The 26,572-nt window shown below is 37.4% G+C and overlaps 1 protein-coding gene across 1 annotated transcript in view; it reads left to right on the top strand.

Annotated features, from left to right (window-relative positions):
* Positions 1-26,572, top strand: part of LOC122181721 (aldehyde oxidase 2-like) — a 43,507-nt gene that overhangs the window by 13,811 nt on the left and 3,124 nt on the right. Inside the window, 26 exon segments of the mRNA XM_042874387.1 lie at positions 1,161-1,312; positions 2,455-2,548; positions 3,677-3,693; positions 3,695-3,787; positions 5,605-5,789; positions 6,016-6,178; positions 6,386-6,478; positions 7,885-8,054; positions 8,571-8,685; positions 9,224-9,343; positions 9,905-10,001; positions 11,103-11,227; positions 11,565-11,698; positions 12,409-12,496; positions 15,595-15,681; positions 16,218-16,409; positions 17,334-17,561; positions 18,421-18,516; positions 19,418-19,546; positions 20,334-20,408; positions 20,778-20,802; positions 20,805-20,820; positions 21,367-21,481; positions 22,470-22,535; positions 23,881-24,069; positions 25,217-25,384. Coding sequence (XP_042730321.1) covers positions 1,161-1,312; positions 2,455-2,548; positions 3,677-3,693; positions 3,695-3,787; positions 5,605-5,789; positions 6,016-6,178; positions 6,386-6,478; positions 7,885-8,054; positions 8,571-8,685; positions 9,224-9,343; positions 9,905-10,001; positions 11,103-11,227; positions 11,565-11,698; positions 12,409-12,496; positions 15,595-15,681; positions 16,218-16,409; positions 17,334-17,561; positions 18,421-18,516; positions 19,418-19,546; positions 20,334-20,408; positions 20,778-20,802; positions 20,805-20,820; positions 21,367-21,481; positions 22,470-22,535; positions 23,881-24,069; positions 25,217-25,384 — 3,032 coding nt within the window.

The raw sequence follows: 26,572 nt of genomic DNA, 5'->3' as shown, positions 1-26,572 counted from the left end.
TAATGGTACAATGATGGTACAGTGATGACTAAATTGAGTTTTGTATTTTGACACCGGAAGGAATAAGAACCATTGCCTCTTATTTCTGCTGAATGTTTTGGGTGTTTTTTTTTTTCTTTGTTTTTGTTTCCTCCCCTGTCGCAGTCATTTTACTAAGCCTTTTAGTCAATATGTCAGCTTATTTATGGTCTGGAGATGATGACAGATGGGGCAGTTCATGAGACTGTTCTGCAAAAGTGTATTTGTTCAAATCTCAAATTTCTGCAAACAGCAAATGTAGGGGAAGGCCCTACGTCAGCCTTATTTCTTTGTTTTAACCAGTCATTTACCTTTCAGTCACAGCCATTTGTCTGATAAAGTTTGCAGAACTTGAATTAGGCTAGGATTAGATTTTGAACACGATAGATTTGCAACCCAAAATAGCAGAGTATTTTCTTTAGAGTGGTTGGGCTTGATTCTCAGCTAGTAGAACGAATCATAGATGCACTGATGTGAAAAGAACTGAGTTAAGAGTCCAATGCAGTAGACACATCATGCTGCTGAATGAAGAAATTACATCTGTAGCAAAATATGAAATACAGCATCTTCTCCATGGGAAATCTTACTATTAAAATTAGAGGAATTAATCTGTTTAATAATGGCCTCTTTATCTCCTTATGTTCCCTGCAACTACTGAATTACAAATACAACTCTGCATTTAAGCCCACTTCCATAGATTGTGGCCCCATTATTAATAAAAAGTTTTTCACAACACTTGAAGATTTCTGTGTACATCAGAGTTCAGTGAAATACATGGTAGTGGCTTCTCTGATACCAGTGGAAATGTGATCAAGTGTTTGGGGCTCACTCTTGAAGGGTTCCAATAAATTTGTCATCATTCATCCTGATTAATCAACTAATGTTTATGTGTGTCTTTGGGGATACAGTGCATAAAAACATGATGTGCATTTATGTGTGCAAATACTGAATGTAATATTTTTCAGACATATGTATAGTAGTAAAATTTTCCGAATAAGCAAACAGTATTTGAAGTTCTTGTTGCTTACAATATGAAATTTATCTTACTCTTATTTCTGTCTTCAGCAAGTCTTTAGAGGCCTTATAGGTATTGCATTTAGTGTGGAGTTATGATTTCACTATCTAAACTCATTTGGTTTCAGGGATAGTAATAGGAGCTGCCTGTTGCCTTGCCCAGCTCAGAGAGATTCTCCTGGAGACTATCCCAAAACTCCCAGAGGAGAAAACAAAAATCTACCAAGCTCTCTTGCAGCAACTGAGAACTCTAGCTGGAGAACAGATCAGGAGCATGGTGGTATGTATTCAGCTGTGATGGGAAATAAGTCAACAATACAGACATATTACGAAGATGATCAGGGGACTGGAGCACCTCCCCTATTAGGACAGGCTGAGGGAGCTGGGCTTGTTCAGCCTGGAGAAAAGAAGGCTGTGGGGCGACCTTATTGCAACCTTTCAGTACCTAAAGGGAGCCTACAAATAGGATGGAAATCAACTCTTTGAAAAGGTTGCTAACTGCAGGACAAGGGGAAATGATTTTGAGTTGAGGGAGGGGAGATTTAGGTTGGCTGTCAGGGGGAAGTTCTGTACAAAGAGAGTGCTGAGGTACTGGAACAGGCTGCCCAGAGAGGTTGTGGATGCCCCGTCCCTAGAAGTGTTCAAGGCCAGATTGGATGGGGCCCTGGGCAGCCTGGTCTAGTATTGAATGTGGAGGTTGGTGGCCCTGAATGTGGCAGGGGAGTTGGAGATTAATGATCTTTGAGGTCCCTTCCAACCCTGGCCATTCTGCTATTCTGTGACATATCTGTATGAATGTCACTTACAAATACATGGAGAAAAACTGGATGAATCTATGATAAGCTTCATAAAGCTAAGTATTTAATACCATCACAAAAGTTGTATGAAGTAATATGGAATAAATGGGAAGTTGTCAGCAGGGTCAAATATCTTGAGAGCTGTAAACAATACTCTCTTATTTTCCCTGCTGTCTGAGCAGAAAACAGAAAGAGACTGAGCAGAGAAGAAAAGTGAGATTATTTGGGAAGGTACTACACTCCTTGCAGCGAATCGTACTTTGGTTTGACTATGCACACATAGCTGTTTATATGTGAGGCATCTCTGATATTTTCCCTAATTAGGGAATTCCTTTAGCTTAATACCTTGCATTTATGCCTTTAATTAAGAAAATTGGCCATCACTTAATTTATTGGGCAAAAAAGTAAACTTGGTCTTTCTCATGATGATGAGACAGAACTTTCAAAGGGAACAATAAATTAAATCACCTTGAAAATTACCAGTTAAGATTAAATAAAATAAAACAACAGGCCTGTTAAATGAATTAAATGTGTTTATGATGCAGATCCCTGTTACACATAAAAGAACAAGCCTAAAAATAACCTAATTGTTTAAGCCTAAAAATAACCTAATTGTTTGTTCAAGTCTTTAGGAGGACACATTGTAAGCAGGGGTTCAGCCTGGGACTTGAACCCAGTCTTATCTGCTGGCAAATCTGTTCTCAACTTGGCATCAGATGGTAAGCTTTGAACTTCCTCCCAGATATCTTTGCCGTATGGACAGAACAGTGTAAGAGAGAATGTAACTATAGGTCATTCATTTTCAAATGAAACATTACTGCACATCCCCCTAATGAATTAGATTGGTACTTTTGCTGAATGGAAGACAACATTGTCCTGGCTTTTGCCTCCCGTTATAACTATCAACAAATGTCTACCAGTAGAAGACACTGTCTGTGGGTTTCACAAGACAAAAGGAAACATCTGTTGATTTCATGAAAGAAAAACAGTCAGGTGTGACAGGTCTCTGGATGCACTGCTCCGTTTATCAGACGGGTGTTTGCTTTTGTTGCTCGTGTCTTTCTTATTTTAAGAAAAAATGGTTCATTCTCATCATGTCTTAGCACCTTCAAACTTCTGTTGAAATCACTGGTGTGTGTGTGTGTGTGTGTGTGTGTGTGTGTGTGTGTGTGTGTAAATGTTTGAATAACACAGCAATCAAGCCTGAGCAAATTCCATCCTTTGTCATATAAATCTGTAGGTTCTTTGGAAAATCTTGGCAATTATTTATAACTCTGTGCTAAACATGTGCAGAGCTCATTCTCATTGCAGTGCTTTAATTATTTAATGGTCTAAGAGTTTTTGAAAGAGAGCAGAAAGAGAATAGCTGTACTTAAACCCAAATTGCTGATTTTCTGATTATTATCATTATTATTAGCTTTTGTAGGAGTTCAATTTTCCAGAAAATTTTCCAGAAAAAAACTTGGTATATTTGATGGTGGTCTATAGCATTCACATAGGGAAAAAAAATGCACTTAACCTACATGATAAAGATTAAACTTTCCACTTGAAGGACTTTGAAAGTCTAAGGCCAGTTCCTGAGTGAAGGTAGCTGTATGCTTTAAGGCTATTGCAGCACTTTGGAGCTATTATTTTCTGCTGAAAACAATGCTCACTGAAAATGTCAGCACTTCTTTGAGCATCTTCATTTCATTTTCACAGCTGCATGTTTGCATAATTATTTTCACTCCAAATGAAAATAGTTCAGCCTATATAGATGATCTGGCCAAGTGTATGCTTTTGCACAGATTAAGTAAAATTTGGATGTTTTGTTCTTAACGCACATTCAATACATTTTTCTGTGACAGGTGGCAAGCGACAGATTTTTTTTAAATGACCAGTTTCTTGCCGGCCATAAACATGCAGACATAGAGCCCAAGGAGGTTGTTGTTTCTGTTCTTATCCCATATTCTACAAAGGTAAAATCATTGATATTCTCTCCGAATTGCTGTTTTGTGATGTCTCTTTGACTTATAGGTAAATAGAACCAGATAAAAGACCAGAATCATTGTATATTTCAGTCTAAATAATGGATGATAAAAGCATTCGGTGCAGCCATTAATTAAAGCAAAATCTTAATAATAAAGCCCAAACTGCTGTGAGCAATGGTGTCAGCGCGTGGCTTTCAGAAGTTAGTGGAGGAGGAAATGATGTCATTGTTACTGTGTTCTTAGATTTCCCTCTAGTGGATGTGAGGAGAAGTATGAGACAAGCAGGAGACAAAACTCAAAGCATATATTCTGTGATTGAAGTTAATGACAAAGTAACCACAGGAGTAGCTGCCAACCCTGACATCAGAGTAGCTGCCCATTGCAACACCACATAGTGAACACATGTGGCCTCATGTTGGAAAAGTTCTCCAGCCCTTTAGAGGCTGCCAGCTATGGAAAAAAAAAATAAAATTCCACAAGCAGAAAACTGCAGTAGGATAATCTGTGAGCAGCAACAGTGCAACAGTGTTTGTACTGCACAGAAACTTTGAGCCTCAGTAGTAATTAGAGGGACAAACAGGCTGGAGGAAAAAATGGAAGGGTTTAGTTCCCTCCACAGAGTAAAAGAGGGAAATCCCATCTGCATCATTATGTGAGAAATAAAGCAGCTGTGCAGCATATTCCCGACAGTAGCACTACTGGTGTACTCAAAAGCTCACTTCAAAGACATGGAAAACTATCTGTCAGCAGTCACATGGACAACATGTGATATGCAGCAGCTTCAGCACACAAAATTAACCCCATTTCTGTGGGGTGTCTGCTTCTGACATTTGTTTTAATGCTGAAATGTCTCCTCCACTGATTCTGCTGAGATAACAAAAATGCATATGGAAACTTTTTTTTGCAAAACCTGTCAACAGAAAGTGAGAGAACAAAGGCTGAAGGAATCTGTCTGACAGTTCTCACTCTTGTTCCTGGCAGTTCCTAGTTTTGATTTTGTGTAGCTTGATTTGAATTATGCTTAAGTGAGTGAATTTAGATCCTGGTAAGGAGTTTTCCCATCTCTGATAAAACTCATTGTTGATCATACAATCCTGTCTTTTACAATCAGACACGGTGAGAGAAACTAACCTGCTAACCTCTAGCAGGCTCAGTGGCTTTGAATTTGAAGGTTTTTTTCTGGGGCTAGAGAAAAAGGGCACTTTACATTTTCTTTACAAAGGAATCAGTTCTGTGCCTGATCATGAAAGAAGCTGCTATTACGTGTTTTTTAAAAATACTTTTAATCATCTCCAGAACTAAAGGAGATTTCTGACAACTGAAAGTGCTGTTATTTTGAATGCCTCCCTCTGTAAATGCCACTGTGGTAGCTAGAATAACACATAGAATCTCTGAGTGTAAAATCTTTGCAAGATCAGGTTATTTGGCACAGTAGGATTTCCATGTTCTGGAAGAGAAACCACTGTTTTGTAAGCTGAGATTTGATTTAAAGAACACACCATCCATACATGAAGTGGCTTATACCAAGACGGCTTTTCCTGTACTCTGAAAAACTTTTAGCATGTTTTCTTACTTGCAGACAGTGTCAAATACTGTACCCTCTTAGTATGTCTGCCTACAATTAGCTTAGTACTTCAAGAAGAATTTAAAAATTAACTGAAACAGTAATTCCAGCAGACATTTGTTGAAAGTAATATTTTCTTTGGACAACGATAATCAAAGTACAGGGAGTTGTAGATTTGCTTTATTTTAACAAGACCAATTTCTACCATTTATGGCATTTCTATTGTCTTTTATTCCATTAGGATGAGTTTATTTCAGCCTTCAGACAAGCTGACCGTCAGAAAAATGCTTTTTCCGTAGTGAATGCTGGATTGCGAGTCCTCTTCAGACCAGGCACAGACACAATTGTAGATCTGAGTATTTTATATGGAGGCATTGGCTCAACTACACTCAGTGCAAGAAAGTCTTGTGAGAAGCTCATTGGAAGGTAGTGGATGTCCTAATGCATTTAAGGAAAAAGCAGGAAGTATGGTGTGATGCATGGGGCCTGTTGGATTCTGTCATCATCAGATTCTCACAGTCTCTTTTAGTAGTCCTCCTTAGTATGCTATTATTTGATATATAACTTATGCTGTTTGCTTAATACTTCCCACATACTTCGCAATAATTTCAGCTGTCTTAATAAAGTGTATGCTAACCTATTCTTCTGCCAGACAGTGGAATGATCAGATGCTGAGTGAAGCTTGCAAACTGGTGCTGGAGGAAATTTCTCTTCCTCCATCAGCTTCAGGTGGAAAAGTAGAGTATAGAAGAACTCTGCTTGTCAGCTTCTTATTCAGATTTTACCTGGAAGTGTTACGTGGCTTACATCAGATGGTAAGAACTGGACAAGAACTGCATATCTGCATCAGCAAGACAGGCTGCAAGACATTTCTGGTTTTCTAAATATTTGGGGATAGGAGAGGGGAGAGTAAAAGTGTTATGATCTATTTCAAAATATATTAGGGGAAAACCATTTTGTTTTGTTTTGTTTTTTTTAAATAAGGATCTGACAATACTACTCTGACATCATCTTCCTTTCAGTATCCCTTCAGGTATGCTGAACTCTCACAGGATAAGATGAGTGCTTTGGGAATGCTGCAAAGTGGTGTTCCCCAGGGTGTCCAGGTCTATCAGGTGAGGTTTGTTTGCAGCTGGGATTGCCACAAACTCTGTCTTAATGAATATTGTGCCCTTCTCAGTTTTTATTCCTAAGTCTCTGTTAATTGTACTATGAAGCTACTGGAACAGTTGACCCTGTGGTAAACTTTTTGTTTTACAGATTTTGTAGTCTATCAGGGCACAGATGTAATCCTGGTTCTCAAGGTGTTGTGCAGCATCAGGATATCCTGACAGCTGGAACAGGGGCAAAGCTTTCAGCTCTGTGTGAGCTCAGCAGAGAATTTACATTGTTCAGTGGATTTCAGTAAAAATAAATGGAATCGCCTGCTGCAGTATCTCTCTGATTGTTCAAGCCTAAGACATTTATTTGCAAAACTACAATATCAGGGGAAGAGGCAGCTAGGGAATAAAAACTTTGTTCAGAAAATATAAATTTAATTGGAAATTGGAAATAAAAAAATCAAGAATTTTCACCCATATCTTTGTTGCAGAACTGAGAAATTTTAAAAACCAAGCTTTAGCTGCTTAGTGTCAGTTTGCTAGAAAAGGCCTTAACTTCAGACTGTTCTTTTTGTTTTGTTCTTTTCAGACACTGACTTTTTTAAGGAGAAGAATCCTTTTCTGAGTAAAAGCAAACAAAACACAAATGTTGGAAGTTTTTCACTGTCCCTGACCATAGCTGTAACTTATCAGAAACTCAACAACTGAGAGCACCAAAGATGTACTTTCATTAGGTGTGTCTGAAGTGTGCTTAACTCCAGGCTCTTTACAGTGTTGGAAGGATTTGATGGGGATTTAATTAGCAGAAACATGAATGAAACCATTTTTTTTGGTCTGATTAGCACTCAGCAGAATACAAATTTATCTATCTCTATAGGAAGATGAGCAAGAAGGATTTAGAATAATCTCTGATTATATATATATATGTGTGTATGTGTGTATGTCCCTAATTTCAGATGTGTTTTCTCCAAAGTAAACAACATGAAACATAATCTGAAGTCTGCAAGTGTGACTTGCAAATGATGCTGTCAGAAAGAGTGTGGACCCAGCAAAAGGGCTAGATAAGGTCCAGAAAGTTCTGAATCTTTTCAGCCATGGATCCTCAGTATGAAGAAGTCATTGTGTCTTGTTTAGGATTTGGCTTTTTGCTTGTTTAATTGTTGCAGTCTTTCTGCAGAAGACTGATGTTTACTGGAGTTGTGATTGGTATCTATTGCAATATATTTCTCCAACCTCAATCCGGCCATCATGGTGGTAATGGAGCACAAATTAGCCCTTCATAATACTTCCCAAGAATATTTGCATAAAATCTAAATCGTGTCTGTGTGGATTTTATCATCAGACAATGATCTCAGATAAAATGTGTGATTAAGGCTTTCTATAATTACTGTTCTGACTTGAAGACACGTTCCTGTTTGCAGGATGTTGACCCAGGACAGTCTCCACAAGACCCCGTGGGACGTCCCATCATGCACCAGTCTGGAATTAAGCACACCACTGGTGAAGCGGTTTACATTGATGACATTCGTCCAGTGGATGGAGAACTTTCATTGGCTGTGGTCACTAGCATTAAAGCCCATGCAAAGATTAAGTAAGTAAGAAGGAAAGTATATCCATATAAGAAAGATAAGCCCGTGCAAAGATTAAGTAAGAGGGAAAGTATATCCACGTAAGTATGTTAAGCACATTCTCTCTTCCCATTGTATGATTTGTCTATATAATGAGGTATGCAATTATGCATAAGTAAGGATGTCCTTACTATGTGCTTCAAGTATTGTCAGATAAAGACAGAAGAGTTCATGCTAATGCATTCATCCCTTTTAGTACAGAAAACGTAGGAATTAAAGTTGTTTAGATTTTGAATGTACTGGAACTAGAATTTAAAAAGGTGTTTTTGTGCTGCATGCACAGCTGCTCATGCTTTGTTTTGTTTTTCTCAATAAGTGAATCAACACTTCCAGTTTCTTCTCAGTCTAAAGATAATCTCATATGTAAGAGTATGAGACCTATGGAATAGATTTCTGTCCTGAAAATAATGGAATTAGTTTACACTAAAAATATTTGTACTATGTACTGTACTCATTTAAGTGCATGCTCTACTTTCCAGATCAATTGACATTTCAGAAGCCCTTCAGGTGCCAGGAGTGATTAATGTGGTTACAGCAAAAGATGTTCCAGGGAAAAATGGCAATGATGAAGAGGAAGCATTTGCAAAAGACAAGGTATTTCTTGCTCTTAGAGGAGTGCCTGGATGTTTTGCTTCAGTCATATGAAAAATAAAAAATAAGGGCAGTTTTTCATATACTGAGTATATGCACAGCCAATGTGACTATATAGAATGTCCAAGGTCCCGAGCTGTCTCCATCACAAATGATACTGCAGGCTGGCATTTGCAGTGGGACAGGTGTAATTCTTATTGTGTTATCCCTCTCTTTCCTTTTTATCTGGATTTCCTTCCTCTCTGAGAAGGAAAGCAGTCTGCCCTGTATCAGGTTTTACTTGATACAGTATCTGGCCACTTCAGGATGGCCATAGGGAAAATGTCCGTGATCACTGACAGCAGCAGGTGTTGCGGATGATGAAGGATGCCAATAGTATTTCTCATCTAATGAAGTTAAGTCTGCAGTGGAATAGCATTATTAGAGGAACAGAACTTAAATAATGGCACTGGTGCATAACCTCTTCCCACAGAACACTCTGTAGAGAGCTGTAACTGTTCCTGTGTTTTTCCATTGGGTAATGTATGATGGTGTGTTGCAGGTCATTTGTGTTGGACAGATAATCTGTGCCGTGGTTGCAGAGACATTGACCCAGGCGAAGTGTGGAGCTAAAAAGGTGAAGATAGTATATGAAGATCTGCAGCCGGTCCTCACCATTAAGGTAACAATGCATCTCCTCTTCCTTGTCTGACAGAACGCTTAAATGACCTTGTTCACTATTCACCTCCTTGTGCAGGTCTTTGTCAGGCTTTTGACTTGTTCAAAATAGTTTTTAAAATATTCAGAAAATGTTAAGGGAAAATTTCTTTGCTTGTGGGAGCCATATTGCTGGCAGGAGTAGGCCAGTATAGAATTAAATTAGAGAGCTTGCTTTGCAGAAGTTCTGGAGTCACACATCCTACACCCATGTTCTGAAAATCAGGACTGGCTCATCTTCAGTAGAAAGGAATCTGACTTTGAAATATTTTCAATGACTCTGAGTGCCATTAACAGTCATTAGGTATTTCTAATGTAGGGGAAGGACAGAATGGTATGAACTGTGAAAAATAAAAACAGAAGCTTTCTACTGGTGGAATGGGAACAGTTGTCCTGCTCTTTCTAATACTCAGCTGCAACCATCTGTCAATCTGAATAAAGGATTGTATTGATAATTGAAGATTTTACCATATAAAAATAATCTGAGTGAATTATAATTAACATGTTCTTTTTTTTCTTGCTGCAGGATGCAATAAAGCATAATTCGTACATTACTAAAGAAAGGAAACTAGAAAAAGGAGACACTGAGAAAGGATTTAAGTCTGCTGATAAAATCATAGAAGGTAGTTTGTGTGTGCGGTGCATCAGGAGAGGGAGGGGAGTTGTGCTGTTCAGAATCTATCACCAGCTGGTGCTTGAACTCAGATTTTTGCTATGTCTCCAGAATTTAATGAGAACAACACAGTTGTTAATTTTTTTCCCCCTTCACCGATAATCAAGATGAAATGAAGATTAACTAAGCCCTGTTAGCGATTTTTCCCTGTGCTTTACCATTCCTTTGAATGCAAGGGTATTCTTATGCCTTCCTGATTTGCTGTAACTTAAGCACTACTACACTGTTCTTATTTCTGTGAGTATACAACACTGACTATTCTCTACCCCTTTGCAACATTCTTCTACAGACTTCAAGATGTTTTCCTGCACTTCTTGTGGCTGAGCCTCCTCAGTTCTGTCAATCTCTCTGTACATAAAGTTTATGACCTCTGTGATTTTTTTTTTTTTCTGCTCTCCTGTGGACTTTTCCCAGCTGTTCCCTATCACTTCATGTCATCCGCTCAAGGAATCAGTTCTGATTCCTACTGCTGCTGCATAAATGTGTTTTAAGCATAGCTAATCAGATCTAAGGATGGCATAAAGTAAAGGTCACAACACAAATCTGAAAGAATTGGCTTTTATGTTGTGATGTACTGACAGATTTCTCTCCCTGAAAGGAAAACTGTGCAAAAAGAATGTGTTGGGCAGAAATGGGTAGGAAAAGTGAAACAGGATAAGGGCATATACTGATGGAGTGAGAATAAAAAAGAAAGGAAAAGAGAACTTCTCTCACAGAGTGATTTAGAAGATAATATATTAGAATGCTATTGTAACAGACCAGATGTAACCTCCTAAGGAAGAAAAAGCATTAGATAGTAAATAGAATCTGATCTTATACCAGAGAAATAAATAAATACAGCTATATGGGGTGATTGAGCATCTTTCTTCTAAATAAACATATATTTCCAGAAGTGTAAACACGAGATATAAAGAAATGAGAAATAACTGATTATATTTTCTTTCTGTAACAGAACTTTTTTTTCTGACATATATATTTAGGCAAATATAAATTCCCTCCCAGTTCACTTGAAACCATGCTTAGATTTTTCCTATAATAATACCCATACCAGGTGAATTGCATATGGGAGGACAGGAACATTTCTACCTGGAAACAAATAGTGTACTTGTTATTCCAAGAATAGAAGATAAAGAAATGGATGTGTATGTATCAACTCAGCATGCAACAGATGTACAGGTAAAATAAACCTGTTTACCTGTTTCTTACCTTCCTAAATTATTTTGAAACGTAAACAATAAGACCTAGAGTTCCTTTCATTCTCCTGTGCTTCTCTTGAAACTCCTTTATGCTGTTCCCAATTCAGATTAATTGATTTGAATATATTTTTAAATAAAAATAAGAGGCTAATGATGAAGCTGAACAAAGACAAAAATGAGCAGATTGTTATGGGGATAGATAATGTGTACATAAGCTTGTTAGCTTCTAATACTTAGTTAGCCATGGAAAATAGGTAGTTGTAATGTGTTTTGATATGTGATAATTCTCAGTAAAATCACGGATTTTACTTTTGCAGAAATTAGTGGCTTCAGCTTTAAACCTTCAGTCCAACAAGATTATGTGTCACACAAAACGTGTTGGTGGAGCTTTTGGTGGGAAGATAACTAAGCCTTCGTTCTTTGCTGTAATTGCAGCAGTGGCAGCCAACAAGTAAGTTGATCTAACTAAATAAAATGAATGATTTAACTAAATCAGATTAGAAATTATGAGACTGAAATAGAAAGAAACTTTGAACCTGAACCCTGTTTGTGGTGTTGGCTTGAAGACATGATCTTGCTTATCTTCTATATCAGTAAATCCTGGATAGAAGCTTGAAAATTATTTTGAATTCTGACAATAGAATTCACTAACTGTCCCTCTGACAGTGGGAAAAAAAGCCTTCATGCAGTTTTTCCTAGGGTTCATCTGCACAAATCCCAACAAACGAGGCCTTTCTCAGGTATAGTGGGTTGAATCTCCATTCTTTGTATTTAGTGAAAATGTTTTTCATCCTGAAATCCTTGTTAGGATTTCTTAGGTGTGCTCAAGTCAGCCCTTTGTGCCGCAGGCTTTCACTACTCAAGTGTCCTTGCCATGTCATGTATGCATTTCTTGTACCTCCCAGTTTAAAACACTAAAGGAAAGTCACTGGAAAGCTCTTTTTCTCTGCCTTGTCTCTGTAGCAGAAAATCTACATTTTATCTGCTGAATTAGCAGTATTAGTATCAGCAGGCATGGTCAGTAAAATGATGGTCAATAAGAAACTAAAACACAGAATGGATTGTTTTACAGCTGCCACTAGGAGTTTGGCCATATAAATACAATGTCTTTTCAGTCTTCATAGATAAACTGTAATTAAAGATGACTTACGTTTACTTTAGGACCGGGCGCCCAGTCCGCTTTGCCCTTGAAAGAGACATGGACATGTTAATCACTGGTGGACGTCACCCTTTCTTTGGAAAATATAAAGTGAGTGACAGGAGAGGTTATGTTTCTCAGTTATTTCAGCTGGGATAAGTTAGCATCTTTTTATTGACTGGCAAAAGGCAGCAAGAAACAAACTCCACCTCTTCTGAAATACTAACCCAGCACCAACCTTGCCCCAGTCCTAAAAATATCCTGACTAATACTATGAATAAAAACAACAGCTATCCTCCTAATCCTACAGTCCATACAATATCCATTATTAAGCAAAACTATCCATCCCTTTTCATTCAAAACACTGCTAACATCAGCTCTACCACATCCTCATTTGAAAAGTACTTAGATCAGAATTGAATGCAAGCCACTTCTGAGAAATGAAGGCAGCTCTTCAACTCAATGGAAAGTTCAACTACTAGGAAAACTCTTCCTTTTGACTTTTTTTTAAATCCTTAACATTAAGAATAATTGAGTAAATGAAACCAGCACTGAAGCCATCTAGGCAACTGCTGTTAGCAAGTGCAAAGCCCTTCTTTTAGTTATTGGTGTATGATTTGAGGACACTAAAACCCTCCAGGACAGGGCTTATGAATCAGTATGGTTTGGATAACGAAGGTCCAAGGAGTTTCTTTCCTACTGATTCTTAGATGAGCTATAGAGCTTAGCTAAGAAGAGGGGGGTGTATTTTTCATTTTCTTTATTTCTGAGAGAGATGAGGTGTTACTTTTCATTTTGCTGAAGATACTGCTTTCAAAGATGGTATTGGTTATGTTTAGGCTAGGTTTAGAACTGGCTTGGGAAAAGAAAAGATTTCTTTTTTTTCTTTTTTTTCTTTTTTTTTCTTTTTTTTTTTGTTAGATCTTGTATTAACTATGGGAGAAAAATGGAACTGAGACTGAGATGTCAATAGCATAAATATTTCATACTCTTCTAGGTATCTATTACCTAATTATAATAGAAACTAGGATAAAAAAAATATGTGTAGAGGGGTAGGATTTGGGGAAAAGGGGTCAAGCACTTGGTTTCCTGACATAACTTTGATGCATGGACTTTCTAATGTACTTCAGGAAGCAAGATGAGGGCTAGTCCTGATGAGGAAATAGGTGCTGTAGCAAAAATTGATCATCTCTGCTTTTGACTTATAATTAGCTTTGCTGAAGGAAAAAAGTGTCTCAGTATTTCTAAGACCAGAATTTGGATTAGAATTTGAATAAAATTTGTGATTTCTTGTATTTCCATGAAAGCCTTGAAGTACTAAGATAGCTCTCTTAGAAAAGCAGCATTTGGCTTATGTTTTATTTAACTTCAGTTACCTTTTAATGAGAATAGCCATTATAGGTTTAGACTTGTATTAGGAAACACATATATACCCTTTGGGAAGTAAAAGCAAGAGGACTGTGGCTTCTTCTGAATGTTATGTAGGTATTTAAGCTATGATGAGTACTGGGTCATGCCTTATATTTGATGTGCGTTTCAAACTTTTGATTATCGAGTCACCCATCAATAATCACTTACGCCATGTAAGACTAGAATAATTATCAATATTGGATGGGATGTGTGCCTTAGGTGTAATTTTGAAGCAAACATTGTTTGCTTAAGAGTTAAGGTTTTTTTGCAATTGTGACAGTTGGGATTCACAAAGAAATTGATGAGAGGAATGTTACTTACAAAATAGGTCCCAAGCTTTGTTGAGGTGATGTTGAAAGGGTTCATGGTTCATTTCCACAGGGATCATTCCCAACCAGAGATCTCTGAGATTATGGTTACTGCTAGAGGGGCTGAAATAGATGTAGAGAGCTTATTTTCTCCTTAAATCATTTATGAGTCTCAAAGTTAGTGCTAGTAGCAAAAGCTTGTGTTTACTTCAGTTTCAGACATTGGTTACCTCTAAGTGTCCCATGTAAGGTGTTAGAATCAGGGCTAAACCATAAGGAAAAGAGAAAACCGAGAGCTCATTTTTGTGCTGAATCTTAAATGGAGCCCAGTACTTAGGTATGGCCTTAGAGCAGAAGAAACCATTGATTAATCATATTGACCCTGGTGCAGTTACTCAGTAACAATCTTGAAGCTAAAACAAATATTGTGATTTATGACCAGTATTCTGTTTTTGGATAAAAAAGGAGGAATAATTATACTTCTCACTGAATTTTCAATAGCTTATGCAGACATAGAGTTCATATTTTATTTTCATATAGTTACAACTTCCCTGTTTTTTCCTAAAATTGAGATAATGGGAACAAGTTAGAAGGAGTAAGAATGTTGACCTTGATCTCTCAAATCCGAAATCTAACACTTGCCCTACCTTTTGTTTTACCTATTTGGAAGAACTGCCCAAACTGCATGAAACTAAACTATGTTAAGCAAACAGGACTTGCCCCATTGATCCCATCTCTTACCTTACCCTTGCAGCTAAGCAGAATTTAACCAGCAACAGCATTCATTTTCCTATTCTTAATTCCTGGTGGAGCTGCATCACTTTCCATCAGTTAAGAATTTGATCTCTAGTTATTTTAAAGCTTTCTGTAATTTTTCCCATTTAAATATTACAAGATAAACTAAATATAGAACCTATTATTTTTTAGAGAAGAAGCCAAAACTAAAATTAAATTTAATATATGTCTCTGAACATCTGATATGCCAGATATATGCACTATTTGCTCACTTTATTTTATTGTTTAGGCAATGAAATAATCAGAATGGAAGATGATTACAAAAGAAATTCTTCAGGAAATAGAATAAGCAGAATCATAATTAGTTTTTGTTTTTTTTTTTTAGTGATCTTGTCATCTTCCTTCTAGTGTCTCTTCAAATGGAAAATGGGGGTGAACAGTTTTTTCAGATTCTGCATGAATAAGGGATGGTCAGTGGCTAGGTGGGAGAATAGTTTTGTGGGAAACTGAGCCATTCTGATAATTTATAGCTTTTATGTGCTATTTTGGTCTTGGTTTGAGTATTTGGATCCAAATACATACCATCCTATAAACAGAAATCCACAAAGTTTTTTTTTTTTTCCAATTCAGTGGAAAGAAATCCCATTGCATTCTGTATTCTCAAGCTGTATTTGTTAAGTGGTTAGCTTATTTCTAAAGAGAAGTTTGAAATGCATCAGAGGAAAGACCACTAATGTATTGGTTGCAATATTACAGGTTGGATTCATGAAGGATGGTAGAATAATGGCCGCAGATTTTCAATGCTATATAAATGGTGGCTGTACAAAAGATGAATCTGAGTTGGTAAGTCCTTCTTCACTGATACTACATGCACAGGCTAAACTGGTCACAAAAGAAAATAACAGCTCCTTGTTTGAATTTATTTCTCTTAAGAATATGCCTGTTCTTGCTAAGTGCAACTCTTGCCTGCATAAAGTAGAAATGCAGTCATTAAGGCAGTGCAGTAGTTCTTGGCAGGTGATATTAGACATTGAAAATTTAGATTTCAGAAAATTTGGGACATACAAAAATCAGATCTGTTGAATGAGGACAGAGATGCAAGAAGTTTTATTAGGTACCCAATTATCATGAAATTATTCATTGATTTTCCCCAAATTGAAAATCTGCGTTTTTCCCCCCACTGATGCTTTTCATGCTATTCTAATTCCTATGACTTAAATGCAGTTTATATACATCAGTGTAAAAACAGCAGAGAACAATGCACCTAAGTATAATACTGTTCCACCTTAAAGCAATTGCATCTTATTGGTCTCTTGAGAGTCTCACCATTTTCTTAAAGGAAATGGAACCATTTAAATCTCTATAATTTCTTATTACAGGTGATTGAATACATTGTGCTGAAAGTGGACAATGCATATAATATCCCTTATCTCCAAGTCAGGGGCCATGCCTGCAAGACTAATTTGCCTTCTAATACTGCCTTTCGAGGATTTGGGTTTCCTCAGGCAGGTCTGTTTGTGGAGACCTGTATTGTGGCTGTGGCAACCAAGACTGGACTACCACATGAGAAGGTATAACAACTAAGACTGCCAAATAAAATATGGAATAAAAAGAATTCTAGGACCTTGACTTTTGGAAGTTCCTCATTCTTAAGTCAGTTCTTGTAGGGCCAGATCTACCAACTTTACCTGAATGGTACATTATCCAAGACCTTTTCTTCCATGGAACAATACTTGATGTAGTAGAGGTAACAGTGGATAAAGCTGGCCCAGGATCTGTTGGAAAATATTTGATGATTGCTATTAGTATGTCCTGCTTCAATCAAAATGGTATAATCTCTTGCATTCTGTGACTAGTTTCTTACCAATTTGTGTACATTCAGCTGTCACCTAAATCTCAGCTTCTCAGAACTTCGTTCTATCATCTACCACCAGTCTAGTTAGCTGGATCACGTCAGCTAAGTCTCTGGGTTGTGTGGCCACTTCTCTCTTCTCCCCCCTGAAGAGGCTGTTTCCCAACATTTTTCTCCCGTCTGTGAGATTTAGCCTTTCCTTATACATTGCCCAGCCTGGTGCAACCTTTTCCTTCTTCACATGCACTTGTGTAACAAAACTGTGGTTCATAAATAACTTTCCTTTCCTAAGATGCTAACCATCATGTCTTTTCCTTATTTTTTTGAATCTCTTTCCTGTCCCATTTGCTTTATGTCCTTTTTCATGTTCCAGGAGAGGATTCAGGCATAGCTTTAAAGACCAAACAGCTTTTTAACCTTAACTTCTGCTTTCACTTATCCAACTGCTTGTCTCCCAGCCCACACTTGTTCCACACTTTTGATTTCCTCATGTCAACTTAAAGCAGCTCTAGACAAGGCATAATGGTTTTCTTATGTGGCAGTGATTTCCTTCACATGGCATGCCATTATGTATTGTGTAGCATGTCATTACATTATAAAGCCACATTTATTTTCAGCATTTATAAATTTGCTTGCTATTTAGGTGAGGGAAATAAACATGTACAAAGGAGTTAACCAAACAGCCTTCAAAGAAGAATTTGACGCAGAGAATCTGTGGAAATGTTGGAAAGAATGTTTGGTTAAGTCTGACTACCACAGCCGAAACGCAAAGGTGGAAGAGTTCAACAGGAAGAATTACTGGAAAAAGAAAGGCATTGCCATCATTCCCATGAAATTTTCTGTTGGATTTAATGCAACCTATTTTCATCAGGTAACTGTTTCAAAATGGTGCTTTTGTTGTCTGAAGTCTCTATTTTTCTCCACACGAGAAGTGTAGTCTCGATAGGCAGGCATTTTACTGATAAAAAGATCAGTAAAAGGCATAAATAACAATTACAGTTCACCCAACCATTCAAAGTAAAGGTCAGGCGTTGTGCTGATTGAGGGTCTAGATTTAAGTCATAGAGAATAGGTTCATTATTTGCTGCGATCTCTGGCACTGAGACTGACTGACATTAGCAAAATGTTACCTGGTTGCAAATGTCACAAGTTGACACCAAAGAGATGACGTGACCATTATTTCTCAATGTAAAACTAATAACATGCAAAAAACCCCAAGCTTTGGAGACACTGTATTTCACAATACCTCGCAGGCTCTGCTGTTTGCTCTCTAACTGCTGGGAGCTGTTTGCATGCTGCAGAATGCAATTTTGCAGAATTTTTCTTTTCTATCCAATTATTCCTTCATAAGAGGGAGTGGCTTGTGTGATTTCTTTCATCACAACTCCTTTGAAAGTTCTTTGTTTCTGTGGATCTGAGGCTTCACATACAAGTAGAGCCTGTAGAGTATATTTATGTTCTCAGTTTCACAAGAAAACAGATACGATTTTCTGTAATATAAACCAATTACTGTGATCCCTACAGAACTCCTGTTAGTAACTGCTAGCTCATTTAGAACCACCCTGCTCCTGAGTGGTGAAGTTTATTGTCAGACTACTGGAGAATTTATCCTTGTTCTTGGTAATATACTGATTCTTGTGAAATAAATCTTTCTTTGCCTTGTTCTTCTTATGCACCTTCTTGTTTCAGTACAGTAAGATAATTACTGCATTTCCATATCTTCTCTTTAGGCTGGAGCTCTTGTCCATATCTACTTAGATGGGTCTGTACTAGTCACTCACGGTGGCATTGAACTTGGACAAGGAATTCACACTAAGATGTTACAGGTGAGTAAGAGTTACCATCTGAGAGTAAATGCAACAAGATAACTGAGCCAAAAAGATGAGCGACACTCAGATGTGCAACAAATTTTGTTTCAGTAAGAAAGCTAGGTTTAACTTTGAGTTGTTGCTTCAGAGTTACTGGTGAAAACAAATCTTAGGGAAAATATAAGCTATAATCAACATAATCTTTCAAGGTGAGGATAGTAGCTGAACATCTTTGTGATATTCCTCACTGATACCAGGACGGCTAACGCACAGAGAGAACACGCACAAAGGATTCAGCAGTTTTTTTTGCAGAAGGAGCTAAACTGCTGAGAAATTGTAACTTTGCAACTGATGGCAGCATCAGTCCACTGTTATGCATTCAGGTGCAAACAGTGATGCACAAAACCATGTGCTAAATAGTTATTTTTGGAGTGAAAATGAGTCCATTCCTTCAAAATGAGTTGAATGATATTGAAATGTTAGAATGCTGAAAAACACTGAAGTGTGAAAACAAACTAAGAAAGCTGTTTGAAACGAGATAGAAAGAAAAATATAAAAAGAAGATTTGAAAATCCATGAGGATTAATGATTTATTGTTAAATCTTGGTTGAAATATATATATATAAATATATAAAACCAAAACCTGATTAAATAGAGCAATTAATTAATGGCAAAATATATGATATTGCATTGTATTATTTTATCCTATCTTCTAGTATCTGAATTAATAAATTATTTGTATTACAGAATAATTGCTAAGGCAGACTTCAGCATTGTCCTCCTTACAGCATCACTTGGAATTAGGTCATTTCTCTGTGTGCATGTATAGAGAGACATGAATGACAGTGCCTTATTTTCCCTAATTTGAGACTGTCTCTTCAAGTAGGACTGGATATCCTTTTATTTAATTTTATTACAGATTGCCAGCCGTGAACTGAGGATACCACTGTCATATATACACTTCTGTGAAACAAGCTCAACAACCGTACCTAATGGCAAATACACAGCGGGATCAGTTGGGACAGAAATCAATGCAAGAGCAGTACAGGTTAGACTTACTACTATTTTTTTCCCATGATCATCCATTCTGTTAAATAATGAATTCCCTTTGACAATTAATAATTTCATCTTTATTTTTGAGTAGCTTTCAAAAAGCATCAGTTCTTTTACCTCAAAGCTTCTGTTGCTAGTTTAATTTATGTGCACAGTTTAGAGTAAGGCAAATCATAGAACACTGTTAAAAAGAATAGCTTTAAAGCTTTACTGTATCGGATATACAAACTTCAGTTTTTCTCAGGTTTAATCTAGAGAAAATTATGGATTTTCAATTTATTCTGAACATGTGAACAAAAATTAAAGGAAAATTTATTGTAAGATACACATTAGGCACTTTTAAAGTAGTGCCTAAATTAATTTAAATTTAAACTTAAATTTAAATTAATCACTCTTATCCACTTAGATACTTTGGGATCAATTCTTCTTTCATTTATTTCAGAAGAAATCATTCACACTGGTAGATCTAGTGAATCAAGACAGAAGGGGAATCAGATTCTCTGTCTTCTATTTATGGTTTCAACAGCCAAGTGTGTGAACAAGTGCTGCTTTGTAGCTGGCTGTTAGCAGAGGAAAGAAACTGTTACTAAATGAAGAGAAATCTAAACTACAGAATGAATTTGCTAATCCAAATCAGTCTTTCTTTGAGCAATTATCAAGTGAGAATAAAAACAGAGCATGTTGAAGGAGCATTTAACAAACCAACTTCACCAGGAAAACACTTGTATTTCTTTGAAAACACCAGATAGATTTGGCTTTCTGGTGCTTAACTTCTTCTCTAGGATGCTTGTCAAATCCTTTGGAAGCGTCTGGACCCTATCCGAAGAAAGAATCCTAAAGGCAAATGGGAAGACTGGGTAAATGTCTCTCTTTGTTTCTTGCTATTAAATTATGATGAAACCATGGATCCAGTGTGACACTCGCCATTGTTCTGGAGGGAGAAAGGAGCCTCTCTGCAAAGTAAACTGGAAGAGAGAGAATAAACTGTAGAATAGCAAGTGGTGTAACACAATGCCCTAGTAAACCTGGCCAGCTTTAGATAGTCTTTTGCAATATGTCCCTTCCTAAAGACCTGTTCAGGACACTAGGAAATGTAAAGCTTTTATTTAGACTTACGTTTTCTTTAAATGGTTTTTTTAAAGTTTCATTTTTTTCTTTAAATATGATAAAGAATATCAGAAAGATTTTTAAACTTTTCTCGCTAATAATAAGTATGCCTTTTGCAGATCAGTGAAGCTCACAAGAAGAGCATCCTACTGGCTATTTCAAGTAAGGAAAGCTGTTAGTCTTTTGATCTCTTGTCATCAGAGATGCCAGAGATGGCGATATGTTACAGACAGGATAAAACTGTCCCCACTCAGCCTTCTCAAGGCCATATCAGATGCAGCACACAAATCATGAGGGAGTTGCCTGGGTCAAACTGCATTGTTTACGCAACAGGAAGTCATCTTTTCAACCTTGGCTAGCTAGGCAAGGATATAAAAGATTTGAAGGTGGGTGCACAGGGTCTTCTCTGAGGCCAACTGCAGTAGAAAACAGGAAACCTACAAGGATTTGACTTGATAACCATCATGACTGCAACGTTCTTAGTCTCCCAAAGTATTCAATGCAAGAAATATTTATCAGTGTACGATACCCCAGATTGTCTTTGACTATGAGGTTCCTATGAAAATAAGTCATTTAGGGAGTTTGCTTCTCATGTGAAGTGGTTCCCATAGTGATCTCAACCAGCATTATTCATGAGAATGAGGACAGTGGAAGGAGGGTGTCTTGATCAAACTCATATTATCTGAGGGATGTTTTTGTTTTCTCTAGAGGTTATGTGACAAACATGAACTGGGAAACAAAGAAAGGCCATGCATTCCCGTATTTTCTCTATGGAGCTGCCTGTTCTGAAGTAGAAATTGACTGCCTTACAGGAGCACACAAGGTAATGGTCACTATCATTACATTCACATGACTTTTTTTTCCTCTTGCTCTTTTGACTAATAGAGAAACAGCATGACAATAAATGGCTACAGAATCCTTTATAATTTGTTCATCCTATTCTTTGATAAAATCTGTTGTTGAAAGAAGAATAAGGAAGTATATGAGAACAGCACAAAATAAGAAAGATCTAATGTTTCCATTATCTGTGATGGCTTTGAAATTCAATTAGACCCTATGGAAATCTTCCTACAAGTTAGCTTTTCAGTAGCACAAGTCCAAATCATTAGTTGCAGCCCATTTTTAACGGAGCTACATTAAAACAGGAAAAGTCACTATCACATAATGTGACTTGTTGCAGTGAGGATTTAGTCCACGTACAGCTTTCAGCAGTTTGGTATGGAGCCACAGTCCAATGTCTTCATGTCTACTGGGGAACCACATTTGTCTGCAGTAACTCATCTGTGTAGTACCCCAAGTGGAACTAGACACCAAAGTCACTGGAATCTCTGAACCTGGTCAAACTATGCTAGATAGCATTTAGAAGCAGAAACCACTGGTCTTCATGTAAGAAAGCCCAGTAAGCATTCTTCTCTGTGCCATTCTCTACATAAGGAACTTCCTCACAGGTGTCAGTGCTTCCACACTCATGGCAAAGCCTGGAAAATGGCTAAATGTCACTTCAAGCAATTAAGTTTCTATCAGAGAGCAAGAGACAGATTTGTTCTTGAATTCATCATCTTATTCATTATCTTGTTATGCACTGGATGTGCACATTATATTGCAAGTTTCAAGTGGTCATAAAAAATGAATTATAGGGATGAGCTCTCTATCAGCATAGCCTGTCTCAAGTGGCTCTCATGTTTCTGAGTAAATTTGTAATACCACCTGTCATTACATATCTATAATGAGTGAGAGTATATATTACTTAGCATCCCTTTCTTGTTGTCTATTTTAAGTATAACTTTTTAACACTTTTATTTGTTTAACAGAACATTAGGACAGACATTGTGATGGATGCCTCTTTTAGCATAAATCCAGCTATAGATACAGGACAGGTATGTACTTTTACAGTTCTGCTTTTTATCAAATATTAGTGCACATCCCTCTTTATATCTAAAAGATTGCTACTGCTGGTTATCTTAATGTCCACCAAAGCCTAAGACATGCTATGCTTTAGTGATCAAGGAGGCTGGACTAAATAGATATACTGCTTGTTTTTATTTGCAGCTATAAAAAATACTATGTTAAGTTTTCTATGTCTTATTTTTTCTTATATTTGAGAAGTGTTAAGAGAAGGAGAACCGTCAGACCTCATTTGGAAATGTGTTGTAGGATTAGCACCCTGAACCAACTTGTGACTTTTTCCTGATCAGTTTGCTGTGCCCTGGAATTATTGACAGAGAGCTAAATCTCAGCCACCTGCAGGGTACTGCTGACTTCAGCTTCATGGAAAAAGTTGTGGACATGGAACAGACCTTTCTTGAAAGGTCCCGTATCCATAGCCTTATGGATTCAACTATCTACACCTGCAAATAAACTGAATAACAAAATATAAACTGAATAACAAAAGCAGTGGCACTAATAGTTTATAAACAAGAAAGTAGTGGTGAACTCAGAAATGTAAAAAAAAATAGTTGTCATTTCTTTGCAGAATCAAAGAAAACACTCCTAAGAATCTGACTTAAATTTAAAAATCCTTTCATATCCTGTTTGTTTATCCTATTGCAGGCTCATCCTTACGTGTTCTTTGTCTAAATGGTTACTCTCATTCTGCACACTCAAGGATTATCAAATAAATAAAATAATTCTTTCCTACCAGTTCAATGCTATGTTCATCTTGCACCAGTGTTTATTTATATCAAGTACTGTGATGGCCCAGAGGTTTTCTCAATGGCTGTTCTCTCCTACTTTAGGTTGGCTTTCTTTGTGGCTTTCCCTTCATATCCAATTTATCTGCTATTTGTGTCTGACAGATTGTTTCTCTATAATGAATTCCTTAGCTATCCACAAATCTTTATAAGAAAATAACAGATTGGGCAGACTATTTATGTCATAGACCCTGAGCAAATATCTCCTCATGGCATTCCTGTGAACAGTAAGCTTTAAGTCAACAGATTTCACTAAACTCAGTTTTGCCAAAGCAAATCAGAGGTAACTGCACTAGTCACAGTGAATTTAGTCAGGAATAAGGAAGAGAAGAACTTGAGCCAATGAAAATATTTGTGTAAGTCAGATGAGGACAGATTGGTCCTATTTCAGTCTACATTGGCTAACCTCTAATTTTGGAAGGAAAGAATCCAGTTTATGTGTAATCTCAGAAGGTCTAATTCTCTGTATGTTTTTGTCTTTTTAAAATGCCTGAATGAGTTGTAGGTGTTCAACTTTTTTTTCTTCATTCAGATTGAAGGGGCCTTCATTCAGGGGGTTGGTCTTTACACATTAGAAGAAATCTACTTTTCCCCAGAAGGAGAGCAGCTCACTCTTAGCCCGGATACATACAAGATCCCTGCGGTTTGTGACATTCCTGAGCAATTCCATGTCTATTTACTGCCAAATTCATGCAACTCAATTGCTATCTATTCTTCCAAGGTAGGTATACCAAACCTTGTTTGCAAGCAAACGAGACGATTCTGCTGCAAAACCTTCAGTGGCTGTACAGTATGGTAGATGCTTTTTTTCCTTGAAGTAATTCCACTTTCAGATTCGGTGCTTAAAGATTATCTAAATGGTGAAGCACTGTTGTTCTGAGCTTTTTTATTCATTTTCCTCCTATGATTTTTTGGCATTACAGTGGCACTTAGACATGCTAATCAAAATTGAAACCCTTTTTTGTTCCTTGTTGTGCAATGCATTGAAAGCAAAAGAATCCATCCTGAAGAATTTAAAGTGCCTAACAGGAGAAAGGATGGAAGAAGGAAATACTGTGATCCTTTTTAAAAGTGGAGAAGTCATGAGATGAAAGGTTAAATGACTTTCTAGAATCGTATGGGAAATCTCATAGATATGGGAATATAGCCTAGTTCTTCCATTAGGCATTGCAGAGCACCAGCCTTTGTGTTTTAAGGGAATATTATCCTCTGAGGAAGCATCCAGTTTGTAGCCTCAAAACAAAAGCACTTAAAATAAAAGGGAAAACTGGAGGAGGGCTCTGGCTACTGAAAGACAGGAGTGCCCACTGTTACAGTCTTGAATGTAGAGCAGATATGACAAAGGAATAGGAATTTCCAGAAGAAAGTCCACTTCAGATGCTTATATTCTTACCTGGTATAAACGGGTAAACAAACTGTTCCACATGAAGAAAACATAAAGACAAAGAACACAATGTCAGGTGTAGATGGCACAGACTTTATCTGAGCAGGAGGAAGCTAAAGGGGGCGTTATTCCTCAATATGACCACTTGAATATAGAGCAAGTAGTTTATGTGAGCAGTTGTAAGTTATTTCATGGCTTTATAATGTGACAACTGAAGTCACACCATAAAGCTTTTTTGATAGTGTAGCTATCCTGTAAATTTTAAAATGGTCCTCACCAGCCAAATCCTGGACCTGGATGTTTTTCTAAACTGCAAGTTCTCAGAGGTATGAGTAAAGCTGCTGCATGTGTATATGCTGGACTTGACCAAATGCAAAGCTAGTGCAAGTCACTGTAGTTTGGATAACTACAGCGAATATACAATGATTCAACTCTGCCGTTAGTTTTTAAGCCCATCTCTCCAGTTGTCTCTCTCCTCTACCAGGGCATGGGTGAGGCTGGATTCTTCCTGGGCAGTTCAGTGTTTTTTGCAATACGTGATGCAGTGGCTGCTGCACGGAAAGAAAGAGGACTACCCCTGGACTTCACTCTGAACAGCCCCTTGACCGTTGAGCGGATTCGTATGGCCTGTGATGATATCTTTACTAAGATGGTAACAGTATTTTCATTCCTTTCATGAGCTAGCTACCTCCTCAGTACTCCTCTTTAACCTGGATAGACATAGTGCACATAGTCTGATCAGTGCCAGATCAGTGCCTGATTAGTGCTCTATCCTTCAGCATGCCACACTTAGCAGAGTTACGCATTTTATTTCATCAGTGACACTTTTCTCAGCTGTAATATGAATGGTTGGCCAGAGTTAGCAACACTCCAGAACTCTGAAGTATCTGTCCCTTTTCTGCAGAAGTGAAAACTCCAATGTAATTAATTTAAGGGCCCTTTAAAATACTTCTGAGATTACTGTCTGAGTATCACTTTATTTATTTAGTATCACTTGATTTGCATCTCTATGAGGAAATATGACTATGTGTAAACACAGAGTAGGTGTGCTTCACCACTAGTTCAAAGTTCCCAATCTATGCTAGTTCCACACTAAGCCTTGTATCCCAGTTTCCTACCTTTCTTCCTTAAAAAACAGGAAGACAGAAATATGGGCTCATGTGCATTCAGGTCTTGTAAAAACATGGAGTTAGAATATAGACTAATTGCATAAGAACACTCCCAAATACAACATTTGAGTTCTAGGTATGGTTTCATGCAAGCAACACCAGTGACACTGGCATGCACAGAATCTGAGGGTGCAGATTTAAAGTGTTCACTGCAGAGGCCTAAACTGTCTAGGTCCCTGTTACATCATATAAGCTCATTCTCTGTGTCATGATCTGATAAGTATTCCTGAGACCTATTTTCTGCCTATCTCAGGTACTATAATTTCTTGTAGATTTGATGTCTAGGTCTGAGAACCATAGAGCTTCCAAGTCTGCAACTGCAGCATAAATCCAGCTCTGGCTGTTTTTGACATAATCTTATCTTCTAATATTTTCTCTAATAGAGCAGGCAACCAAAAGCATTGATTGTGTACTTCTATCAAAAATTTCCCTAGTCACTGAAATTATTTGGATAGCCATCTATGCTCTCTGCTTTCTTTCCAGAGTAGAACCTTTTAATCCACTCTTCTTGCATCTTGCCCTTCTCTCACTAGGAGTTGGCAGAACAGAGCAGTAGCTGTTGGTGTGCTTCTTTTTGTGAGACTGAGGCAGGAGCCAACTTAAAACCCCCTGTCTGTCCAAGCCAATGATGATCACACAAAAAAAATTATTCATGAAGGAGAAAAGTGAAA

This window comes from Lagopus leucura, unplaced genomic scaffold (assembly GCF_019238085.1).
Source record: "Lagopus leucura isolate 7727_CA_CO unplaced genomic scaffold, USGS_WTPT01 Super-Scaffold_100012, whole genome shotgun sequence".
NCBI classification, from domain to species: domain Eukaryota; kingdom Metazoa; phylum Chordata; class Aves; order Galliformes; family Phasianidae; genus Lagopus; species Lagopus leucura.
This window is presented reverse-complemented; position numbering and strand designations above follow the sequence as displayed.